The following is a 12,281-nucleotide window of genomic DNA, read 5'->3' as shown; positions in this document are numbered from 1 at the left end:
CCACAAAGCTTCACCTAAAAAGCTTCACCCAAAAAGCTTCACCCGAAAAGCTTCACCTCCAAAGCTTCACCCACAAAGCTTCACCTAAAAAGCTTCACCCACAAAGCTTCACCCAAAAAAAAACTTCACCCGAAAAGCTTCACTTAAAAAAGCTTCACCTACAAAGCTTCACCTACAAAGCTTCACCTAAAAAATCTTCACCTAGAAAGCTCCCTCTACATACTTTCATCTACAAAGCTTCACCATCAAAGCTTCACCCAGAAAGCTTCATCTACAAAGCTTCACCATCAAAGCTTCACCTCGAAAGCTTCATCTACAAAGCTTCAACACCAAAGCTTCACCTACAAAGCTTCAACACAAAACCTTGCTCCAAATAAACAAATTTTGTTCACAAAACCCAAGATGCCCTTGAACTTGTACAAAAACACTTGGGTAAACATAAACATTTTTTGTTTTACACCCACAAGGGCCCAAAATTTTCCTTCTTATTTATTCACTTATATATGTTCCCAAACATATTATAATAGATCCAACAACAAGCCAAAGTCCCAAGTTTCATAATGGACAAAAGTACAAGCAATTCATCAATAGTGAAGGTGCTACAAAAATTGGAATCTGCCCCAAAATAGAAATCCAACCCAAGAGACTTTTTCTCTCTCTCCCTCTTCCGCCTCCTTTCATCTATCAAATTTCTGCAACCTCTGCTCTTCTCCAATGGAGCTGAATTTTGGACACCCTATAGTTCTTGAGCATATGAACAACTTTCAAGAAGGAACCATTTCTGTTTGAGCGACGGAAATTAAAGTGTTGAAGCTCCAAACATGACAGTCGGATTCTTGCAGATTTCGAAGCTGCTGTGATGTTTCGAAGATCTGGAAATATTTAACCATTAGTTCATTCTGAATTTTTGATATGTTATGAAAGAGACGATGAGGAACAACTTCAATGAAGAAAGCATGCCGATCTGAACAATAGAAAATGGAGTTTCGAAGCTCACAACAAATCTGACGGGTTGACAGAAAAATAATAACCAGTCATTCATCATACCTGGATTTCTGGAGTTATACTACTCCGAGGGATCTCAAATTTGGATATGTTGTAGTTCACGAGCTGAGGAACAACTTCAATGAAGAAAGCATACCGATCTGAACAAGAGAAAATGGAGTTTCGAAGCTCACAACAAATCTGACGGGTTGACAGAAAAATAATAACCAGTCATTCATCATACCTGGATTTCTGGAGTTATACTGCTCCGAGGGATCTCAAATTTTGATATGTTGTAGTTCACGAGCTGAGGAACAACTTCAATGAAGAAAGCATACCTATCTGAACAAGAGAAAATGGAGTTTCGAAGCTCACAACAAATCTGACGGGTTGACAGAAAAATAATAACCAGTCATTCATCATACCTGGATTTCTGGAGTTCTACTGCTCCGAGGGATCTCAAATTTGGATATGTTGTAGTTCACGAGCTGAGGAACAACTTCAATGAAGAAAGCATACCGATCTGAACAAGAGAAAATGGAGTTTCGAAGCTCACAACAAATCTGACGGGTTGACAGAAAAATAATAACCAGTCATTCATCATACCTGGATTTCTGGAGTTATACTGCTCCGAGGGATCTCAAATTTGGATATGTTGTAGTTCACAAGCTGAGGAACAACTTCGATGAAGAAAGTATGTTGATCTGAACAAGAGAAAATGGAGTTTCGAAGCTCACAACAAGTCTGACGGATTAACAGAACATTGATGAACAGTTACTCATCATACTTGAATTTCTGAAGTTGTACTACTCCGATGGATCTCAAATTTGGATATGTTGTAGTTCACAAGATAAGGAAAAACTTTCATGAAGACGACTTTGCAATCTGAGCTATAGAGAAAGGTGTTATCTTGCATCCACTCAGGCTGATTAGTGGAAACGAAAAGCAATTCCACCAAAGAAAAGATGAAAAAGAGAGAAAAGCTACTAATTGCACTTGATCTTGTCTAGTCAATAGCATGCAGCATCAAACACACAAAAGTTGGAAATATTTTTAGATAAAGCATATACGAATGTGTGACATCGAAACAAGGATTCGTTACTTTGACAAATTAGTAACACGCGAGACACCTCATTCGGCAACTCTCTTCGCCTGAAGACTTGGGGGACTCCCACCATATGCTACTGCACCTTGATACTCGGCAGTCTCACAACCACTCAGTGACTTGGATTTTTCAAGTCTCCAACCGAGAAGTTTTCCTCACTCGGGAAATTAAGGGAACACTACCTCAAACTACATGCTTCACTCACAAAGCTTCAACAATACAAGTTTCAACAAAAGCAAAAATTCAAAGAACTTTATGAAGAAGGCTTTGGTGTATTTAACACAATATGTTGAAATGAAGCAAAGCTTATTTATTAATATTTTCGATAAGCCACAAATATGTACATATACATGAGTCAAAATAAACAAACAAAAGGGAGCCTTCACAAAGGTTGCTTAGGGGAAGTCTCAGCAGTCGGTAGAGCCCCAGAAAGAGAAAGCACCGGAGGGTGGTTATCCGGAGCCTCAGTACTTGACAAAACCCCAGAAGGAGGAGGCATTGGAGGTTCATCATTTGAAGCTTCATTACCATGTACAACCCTAGAGGACGAAGGCAATAAATGCCTTTGGAACAAACCCACAAACCGCTGATGATCAAGTAAAACCTTACCATCAGATTCTTTCATCTGGTCAAGCTTCCTCTTCATGTTTGTAGCATAGTCATGGGCGAGCCGGTGCAACTGCTTATTCTCATGCTTGAGCCCTCTAATCTCCTGTTTGAGACTCATCACTTCAGCAGCCAATGATTCAACTTGGCGGGTTCTAGCAAATAGGCGTTGGGCCATATTAGACACAGAACCTGCACACTGAACACTAAGAGCCAAAGAGTCCTTAACAGCCAACTCATCAGACCGTTTGGAAAGTAGTCTGTTATCTTTGGGAGTGAGAAGGTTCCTGGCCACCACTGCAGCTGTCATATCATTCTTCATCACAGAATCCCCAACGGTAAGAGGACCGGTAGGGGATATGAAGGATGGGCGCCATATGTTGTCTGGAGAAGGCGTGGCTGTCTCTTCTCCAAGGTTCAAGTCAAAACGACGGTCGGAGGGTCCAGACATTTTCAAATGTGTTGAAGAGGGAAGAGGTCAGACAAATCAAGATCTTAGAAGTGCAAGAAATGAGCTTCTACTGGTAGAGATTCAAGTGTGCTGTGGAACTTAATGCCAGCCTCTATAAAAATCTGCACTCGACGGAGCTTCAGAAATCGAAGAGGCGTTTGCTTTCTCAAAAGCTGGGCTGCTCAGAGACCACGAGGGCCGATCTCAGAAATCGAAGAAGCACCTACTTTTTCAGCCTCGTCAGCACCTGTCACATGCACACTCAGCTTTGCGGAAATTACGGGCAATCTGTCGAAGATTTCTGGTGAAGTTGAAAGCACGTGAATCTTACTGTTCAATCACCGCTCTCCATATGCACCATCAACTCCTCGGGTACCACATATAACTTTGTCAAAGATCTCTGACAAAGTTTAGGCACGAGAATTTCGAAGTTCCAGCTACCCTACTATTACCCATAAGGGTAAAGGAACAGCACCACTGCTTGACAACTGGAAATTCCCTATGTGTGTCGACCTCCGTGTTTTGCGGCAAGACAGGTTGGCAAGAACGTCCAACCTTTACTCACATTCGAGAAAAGACTCCCAACATAATTACTTTCTAAAAAACCGGAGTAGCACCGCTTTCCGAATCTCGAGAGTCAGATCCTCGACGGGATTACTTGTTCGAAAACCGAAGAGGCACAACTCTCAGAACTTCGAGAGCCAGATTTCCTTAGATAAAGCTTGTCTGTAATCTTCACACGTAACATCAGCTTTCCAGATACCACATACCACTTTTTCAAAGTGCTCTGACAAAATTAAAACACGTGAAGCTGGCAGCTCCCACTACATTGCTGTGACCAAGAAGGGTAAAGGAATAGCATTACTACTTGTTATTGGGAAATCCCTATATACATTGACCTCCCTCCTCAACGGACAGGCAAACCTGCAAAAATGCTCAACCCTTTCTCGCATTCGAAAAGGCACCCTCAACATAACCTCTCGAAATACTCAGCTTTATTTCCCCCCGATAATACCTCAGCAAATAAGCCACACCAAGAACAAGAGTATCTCATATCATCAGGATCGAAAGCAAGAGTATCCCATATCATGCTTTCTCCCTGTCTTTGTCTTTGTCCTTGTCCACACCTGCAGGACAAGGAGAAAGAGAGCAGTCAGTCGGAACCTGAAATCAAACCTCCAATTTGGAACTGACTGCCTGGAGCCTTTGCCTGGTTGCTTACTTAGCATTGCTCTCGAGTACTCATCCTCAACTGCTGTCAAGGTCACGAATTCCACCGGCAAATACCTCATGACAGTTGATCAGATATTGGCTCTTTACACTGAAGCTGCCAAGCGTGGATGAGTCACTATGAAGGAATGTTCTGAAGGACCATTTAAATGCAAAGGTTGCACACCACTTCTGCCATGCAAAAGATTGAAGCAGAAGGTTCAACGGTGAGCTGAAACAGATCACTACAGCACGACACCTTTCCATACCACATTCATTATTCCGTCAACAGCAAAAGTATCCCATATCATCAAGGTCGAATGTACTCTAGATTTGATGGACTTGTTTTGACCCTCAAATTTTTGAGTCGGCCTTATACTCTGAAGGGCACCAGAAAACCCTCCAGCACAGTTCAAGAATAAGCATGTGGAAAGTTACTTCTTCAAAAGCAAAAGTATCTCATATCATCTCTTATCCATTTGCTTCTCCTTATCCTGGCAGTTGAATGAGAGACAAGGAGAATGAGAACAATCAACCGGAAGCCGAAGTCAAACCTTTGATCCTGGGTTGCTTACTTGGAAGTTTGACTGCTTACCTTGTCTGTCACCTCTTTCGGCAGATCTCCTAGCTCGGCGACTTGGGGGACTCCTACTATAGGGTTTGTATCACACTTGACTAAACCCGAAACTACAACTAAGCTTTAAGTGAAATTGATACATTACCTTGTGCGTCAACATCAGCTAAGTACACCATTCCCGGATGGAGGAAAGGTACTTCCAGAGAAGGGCAGATGAAGATCAGACCACACTTCGGTACTTAGAAGTTTCGTGATTACTCAAGGGATTGGATCTTGCAAGTCCCCAACCGAGGAGTTTCCCTCACTCGGGAACTTAGGGGAGCACTGTTTGTACCATACTTGACCAATCCCGAAACTACCGAGCACCGGCCAACGCTATACTGTCAAGGACCCAGAAGAGTTCCCCTCCGACCAGGAGGCCAATCACTACTCGACACGTGTCAAGATTAGAAGCCAATCAGAGCGCAGCACGTGTCGACATCAAGAACCAATCATAACATGACACATGTCAATGTGACAAAGCTACAAGTTTTTCTATAAATAAGGGTCATTCCCCCACAATATGGCCTAATGCCATTTTGTGTTAAATCATTCACAAGAACTCACTAAATTGAGAGCTTGATCCTTTGTACTTGTGTAAGCCCTTCACTACTAATAAGAATTCCTCTACTCCGTGGACGTAGCCAATCTGGGTGAACCACGTACATCCTGTGTTTGCTTCTCTGTCTCTATTCATTTACGTACTTATCCTCACTAGTGACCGAAGCAACCAAGCGAAGGTCACAAAACCTGACACTTTCTGTTGTACCAAAGTCTTCGCTGATTTTGTGCATCAACAATATTCATTTTCATTTCCAAAAATAATACGGATCAGGTTTATCCGCCTCGCTAAACAACGGAGAATGCATCTGTTGAAACAAGTTAGAATTCTTAACAGCAGCAAAGCCATCTTCAGCATGTGCTGCTCATCCATGTACCATATACTGCTAACTATGTTCCTATCTCGAAACTTTTTGATCTATCTGTCCTGTGTTTCAATTTACAAGGGAAAGGTCAAACAGAACGGGGCGACAATAAATCTTTACTCATTTTCCGGACTCAAGTGGTAATGTTGGCAGAATTTCCGTTAAGGAATTTGTCAAGTTCTCTGTTCTTGCTATCCTTCTCTCTGGTGCTCATCGGTAGTAGTGGTTGAGGTGTAGATCGATCAGGCAAATCTGCGGAGGATAAGAACTGAGTTGGCAGACACACAGCTTTGGGTATTCTAAAAAATTTGACAATTACTGCTTACTGAAAATTCTGCTTTGTTCTAAATATACCAAGGATATGAATAACTTAAAAATGGAATCGATACATCATAATGATATAACTTAAAAATGGAACCGAGAACAAAATTTGACCTAAGAGTTGTTCGTCTAGCGGTTAGGTCCTTGGTTTGCTCCCAAATGATCGGGGTTCAACTCTCTCACGCAATACCCACCTAGCTAAATGCTAGAGTTTCTCGCTCCCCAAATGTTGACTTCCCCCACCGATGTGGGACTGCCAACAAGCTTTGGGTATTCTAAATGATTTAACAATTATTGTTTACTAAAAATTCTACTTTGTTCTAAGTATACCAAAGATATGAACAACTTCAAAATGAAATTGAGACACCATAATGATATAACTGAAAAATGGAATCGAGAACAAAATTTGACCTAAGAGTTGTTTGTCTAGTGTTCAGGTCCTTGGTTTGCCCCCAAGTGGTCTGGGGTAACGTGTCATTTTTGCTTTTGGCTTTCTTCACTTTCGCTTTTGGCTTTCTTCCTAAGTTTGTACTGCTTTCAAAAAGAAGCAAACCAGTTTTCCTCACCGGTGCTGCAAAGAAAACCAGTTTCATACGATTTCTCAACGCATCCCAACCATTCCAATACACCCCCATGCGGGCACTCCTAACAAAAGCTAGCACACTGTCACTATTTCAGCCTTTTGGACATCTTTGTTCCGACTTCCATCACTATTGCCTACTTCACGAGTCGTTTTACTATACAACAATGTACATTCACCTGTTAAGTTGCCTTAATCTATCAAACAGATACTTAATCATTAAATTCAGCAATGTATGTCATGCTTGTGTTGTTGCTTCACACCCAAGATTCATGCAGGCCCCCTAGATTAGATTGTGTCCGTCCTGGCGTCTCTTGTGTGTGCAACCACGTGTGCAATGTTCCGTGAGCCCACGGGGGCTCACGCGTGAGAGAGAGAGAGAGAGAGAGAGAGAGAGAGAGAGAGAGAGAGAGAGAGAGAGAGAGAGAGAGAGAGAGTTTATTGAAATTCAAGTGAAAAGCAACATACTATTCAGTTACTATAAGCACATTTACATAGATTAAACACTTACACTCACAATACATATGAATTGCTTCATATTTTGCTTCTGACATTTACTGATCTGCAAAACTGACTCCTGTTGTCTGCCCGGGGATCATGAATCAAAAAGCAATACAAGTTAAGGCGCCAACTGCAGATTTTGTACAATGTTAACCCGGGCAAATGAAGATATACTGTAACGTCAAGAGGAAATCACTGTAAAACTAGACCCTCCCAACTGGAGACAGCGGGGGATATGAGGCATATCTTGCAGGAACTTCCCCTTCCATTTGATTTGGAGCACTTAATCCATCATTTTGCATTAACATCGTTTCCCCAAAAGGTTTTTCTTGTAGCGAGTTCCTTAACCCGGAGAACTCACATAGATTCCGACTATCTAATACTGCTATACAAATAGAGAATGCTTGCAAGACTGAGAGTGAAGGATTGAACTCAACTGAATAGATCCCGTCTTTGAATGGGGCCAAACTAAAAGCAGGCTGGTTTTCTTGGATTCCTCCCTGTGGATATGAAATAAAGCAAAGGGCACAATTAGCTGGAGTTTATAGAGGAAAAAAGATCGTCACCATGGCTAATGGAAAACACCATACCTCAGAAAAAAGCTCAAACCGATCTGGGATGTGGCGAACTTTATGTGAAGTCAATTTCTCGCTGACTTGATTCTGATTGTCAAATATCCTAAGTTTGCAACCCAAATCCCAACCTCCACAGTCACATGATCCCCCTGAACTCCAACGTTCAATCAGAGATGATGGTCCTCCGTTGCTTGGTAGACTATGGGTACCACTAGGAAGTATCACTGTTGTGCTACTAAGGCCTTGAGTACCAACAAAAGGCTTACCATCTACAGCTTCCCCAGAATAAGAATGGCGTCTTACCCTTGACAAACACTCATCTGAACCAACCGCAGGAAAGATACTACAGTTATCCCTGTCATGCCAAACTGCGGTAGACTGCTGATTGATCTTTTTCGGGATTTTGACAACAGCAGCAGCAAGCTCATCATTTGGCTGGAAGTCTGAGGTTTGACAATCTCCCTGTCTCAGGTTTACAGAGAATAAAACAAACTCTCTTACGCTAAAGCCATCCAATCTGACCAAATTGGGAAACTGAGAATCAGCAACCTTCATTTGAGCAACAACATTACGGACATAGTCATGACTCTTGCTTTTGCTGCCTTGATGCATCCAAGTTCCTATCTTTTTCTTGACGTCCCGGAAGCTGAAGAACGTGTAGATGCAGCTGCAGTCATCATTTTTGGAGGTATTTAACTTCTTCATTGTGGCTGCAAGTATGTTAATGTCATTCTCAACCGCAAATGTGAACAGGGGCTGGCCATTCTTAACTGCAACTCGTAGAAGAGCTTGAACTGCAGCGGATCCACTCTTCTTGACCATAGCTGACTCATTGACATTAATTGTCCTACAACCAGTCATACCTAGTTTTACCTTCCCTGGCTGTTCAGACAAAGAATCCACACGACCCTCAGATGATTTGCGCACCTTATTTTTTGATATGGAACCTTTCTCTGATGACTCCACTACGTGATGGCAGTTAGCCACCTTTGGCTTCAGCAGTGGATCCAGTAACCTTCTCAGAGGGCTCGACTTGGCTCTGCCAGTGGCATTGGACTTATCACCATCTGAAGTATCCGTGTAAGTGGAAGTCACAGTGTTCTCGGAACCAAGGTTGGCCGAAAAAGATGTTGAGCTCAGCTGCTGTACATCTAAACAGTCCTTGGAACTGGAACTCTTGCCCGTCTTGCCCACACCAATGCTAAACCGGCGAAACGGTGAAGTGCTCCTTACTTTTTCAGCAATTGCTTTGCTTGGTTTCAGTTCCAATCCTTTATAAGGCTCACTTATAGTTGAAGATGTGGATGCTACAGCTGTTTTTTTCTCTTCTACTTTTATGCCTCTCGATGAGCTTGTTCCTGTTTTAAATGATTGTGTTGCTGAGCTAGGTACACTAGATTGCAATCTGATACTCGTAGCATCTGTAGAGCCAAGCTGTTTTACCTGAGAGTGTTGACTTTCAGCTTCAGAAGAAAAAGGGCACGAGTTTGACAAAACAGTTCTGAGCTCTGCATGACAGGCCTCCTTAGGTCTATCTGAAAATCTTCCTTGGGTTGCTTTTGCTTCTCTTTGATGAAGCAGTTTTATTGAATCAGATAGGTTGGAAACACCAGAATCTTTGTTTGCAGGAAAATCTCTTGGCAAAAGCAGAACAACTTTCTGGCATCCTTCAGGGATATCTCGTTCAGAACTTTCTGAATAAGATTTATCTAAGTTCTCTGATTTCTTCATTAATTCACCATGAGCTGCAGTTTCATGAGGGCCACTCCGCAAAACTCCTTTTTTTGGCTCACTCTTTGGGTCAGAATCTTTTCTCATGTACTGTTCCACCTTGATGTCTGGGCGGTTTTTGCATAAAGACTTATCTGTTCCAATAAAATTTTCCAGCCCATTCAAGGTGCTACTCCCGCCGGCTTTTAGATCTTTAAATGTTTCAGCCGTCTTTCTAAAACTGTCGACAACTTCAGAATGGCCTTCTATTGGAGATTTGATGAAATGAGATTCCAGTGAAGGACGATGCACCCTCGGTTGAGCAGGAGAACAACTATGGCCTCGGCTAGAATGGGTTGATGATTCATCCGTCGAAAAACATGAGGTTGTATTACTACTTGATGGTGAATTCCTGCTACTTCTGTATGGCATCTGTTTATGTCTATGCTGCCATTTTTCTAGGCGCCCCCAGTCTAGGACACCTACATTTAAAACTTTCTCCTGAAGGTTTTTGCCTCTCTCAAGGTAACTTGGCAACTTGGACATGTACTTAACAAGTTCCTCTTCTTCACTCTTCTTTCTATCAATCCCCTGTTTTTGGCGGTTCCCAGTAGAATTAGGTGGAATACAGTTTACATCTTTTGTAATCTCATAATGAAGATCAGCATAGGACAAACTAACCTTTCTTGATTTGGACTGCTCTTCTTGGTTTATGCTTGCAGTTGTTGGACATGATATGCTTCCAGACGTTCCAGAAGATTGTTGATCGTTGGAATTCCTTCTGGATTCTCTGCAGCCATCCATGGTAGTATCTGCTATGTCGTGGTTTATCATACGTGAATACTCTTGCTAAACGGAAGCTCCATATGTTTCTTATTCAGCTGCACGGTTGCACTGATTCATAAGAATGCTGGCCAATCTGAGAATAAAAACAAAGAGAAAGTTGAATACAGAAGCCCTAAAATTTAAATACTAAAACAAGGTTACTCAAATTAAAAGGAAGGTAATGACACCATGAATACTACATGTATAGACATGCTAAGTACCGTTCCTTCTCACTAACTATATTCGTTCATCGACATCTGAAACTTTACCCTTCCCACAAATCAAGAAGCAAAGCAACAAAGTCACAGCATTTTTAAACAAGAAATAAACTAAGTTTAAGTCTCCCTAGTAAAGCCACCTGAATAAGGTGGAGGCTCTACCCGGTAACTTTTCCTGGACATTTTAGACTACTGTACTGTCATTTGGAGATAAACAACATTCTAATTGCAGTATTTACTACAAGTCTACACACAACCAAAACTCCGGAATCTATCACAAAAGAGATCCTATTTTCCAGAAAACTCCGTAACAAAAAAACAGAAAACCCACAACACAACAGGTATCTAAATCTTGATCCCACACTTTAATTCCGACAAAGTAGCTAAAAGATCATGCAAGCAGTCAAACATAATAAGCTCACAAATCTTACACTCTCAAGGACAAAAATGGCACGAATGTATTCGTCCCCTCTGCTCAGCAAAAGCTATCAACAATTGGGCAACTCAAAAATCTCACTTTCCTATCAGCAATATACATAATAATGCCTTCATATCGTAACTTCTCGAAAAATAAAATTCCGAAAAATTGTCATCCACACAACTCAATTGCGTTAAGAACAAGGCGAATCGACAGTGTATCAATTAAATTCATATTATTAAACAGAGCCTTTCATGCCACGAAACTGAAATCTCAATGCAACAAGACAATTGGGAGATGCATATTGACAAACAGGGAAAGCAGATAAGCAAATTCAAAACCAAGAACTTCGGTGGTCCATGGAAATTTGAAACTCCAATCTCAAAAATCATGATAAGGTAAAAACGACCTGTTCTCGGAGTCACTGTCGCCGCTAAGCCTAGCGGAAACGACAAAACTCGCCAGCTATGCCACAATCAGAAGGAGCACTCTCAAATTTCAAAATCTTTTACACACGTCTGCCCCGTTTGGCAATGAGAAGGAAATCACAGGGGAAAAGGAAGGACACAATGCTGAAAAGGTGAGATTTTTCTCACTTTCTCAGCTGCCAAACAGTGAATATCGAAACCCCATTTGGCAATTGAAACGGAATCTCAGCATAAATAAAAAGGAAATCTTTTTCTCTCAAAATAGCAAATTGAATATCTTTCAACCGACAATTTCCGAGCAGAAGAAAAACGGAAACTTGAAAACAAACCGGCATTTAAACAAGGAAACAGCAAGAAAATTTACATACATTATCTCGGTAAACAAACGAAAAACAAAAAAAAAAGTCTCGTAATTTCTGACTCACACGAGTAGCATCGTATGCGTAGTACTCACCGGAGTGAATCTTTGGTTCGACGCACCGCCGTTAACGGGAACCGCGACGGGCTCGAGGGCATAGCAGTAAGTGTCGGTGGATCATTGGTCTGTGTGAGCAGAAAGGTAACAAAAAAGCAGAGAAATCAAAGGCGGAGAGGAATCATTAGGTCAGCAGCCTCGTAATCCGAAATGCTTGCGTCTTTCTCTTCCCCAAACTCCAACGCCTCTCGGAAGCTCAGAGGAGAGAGAGAGAGAGAGAATCTGGAGTTAGAGTGAGAGTGTGTGGTGGTGTTTCTGGCTGGAGCTGATTTTATTACCGTAAGGTACAATCAGTCAAAGCTTAAGAGAGGGAGGGAGAGGGGAATTTGATCC

At 41.8% G+C, this 12,281-nt stretch overlaps 1 protein-coding gene and 1 long non-coding RNA gene across 7 annotated transcripts; both read right to left on the bottom strand.

Annotated features, from left to right (window-relative positions):
* Positions 1-725: 725 nt before the first annotated feature.
* On the bottom strand, positions 726-1,800 carry LOC139189710 (uncharacterized). 3 transcript variants are annotated; one of them, XR_011573562.1, is made up of 2 exons: positions 1,591-1,800; positions 726-872 (listed from the first exon to the last, which is right to left on the bottom strand). It is a non-coding gene; the product is annotated as an uncharacterized lncRNA (long non-coding RNA). The 3 variants fall into 3 exon arrangements; XR_011573564.1 differs by lacking the exon at positions 1,591-1,800 and adding an exon at positions 1,229-1,326; XR_011573563.1 differs by lacking the exon at positions 1,591-1,800 and adding an exon at positions 1,048-1,161.
* A 5,420-nt stretch (positions 1,801-7,220) lies between these two features.
* On the bottom strand, positions 7,221-12,281 carry LOC103447462 (uncharacterized). 4 transcript variants are annotated; one of them, XM_008386664.4, is made up of 4 exons: positions 11,928-12,281; positions 10,266-10,503; positions 7,890-10,175; positions 7,221-7,799 (listed from the first exon to the last, which is right to left on the bottom strand). In XM_008386664.4, the coding sequence occupies exons 2-4, from the start codon at positions 10,416-10,418 to the stop codon at positions 7,503-7,505; spliced, it is 2,736 nt and encodes a 911-aa protein (XP_008384886.2). In that variant the 5' UTR covers positions 10,419-10,503; positions 11,928-12,281; the 3' UTR covers positions 7,221-7,502. The 4 variants fall into 4 exon arrangements, with proteins under 4 accessions (XP_008384886.2, XP_070663775.1, XP_070663774.1 ...); XM_070807674.1 differs by having other exon boundaries at positions 11,899-12,193; XM_070807673.1 differs by having other exon boundaries at positions 11,455-12,189.

Source organism: Malus domestica, chromosome 11 (assembly GCF_042453785.1).
Source record: "Malus domestica chromosome 11, GDT2T_hap1".
NCBI lineage: Eukaryota > Viridiplantae > Streptophyta > Magnoliopsida > Rosales > Rosaceae > Malus > Malus domestica.
This window is presented reverse-complemented; position numbering and strand designations above follow the sequence as displayed.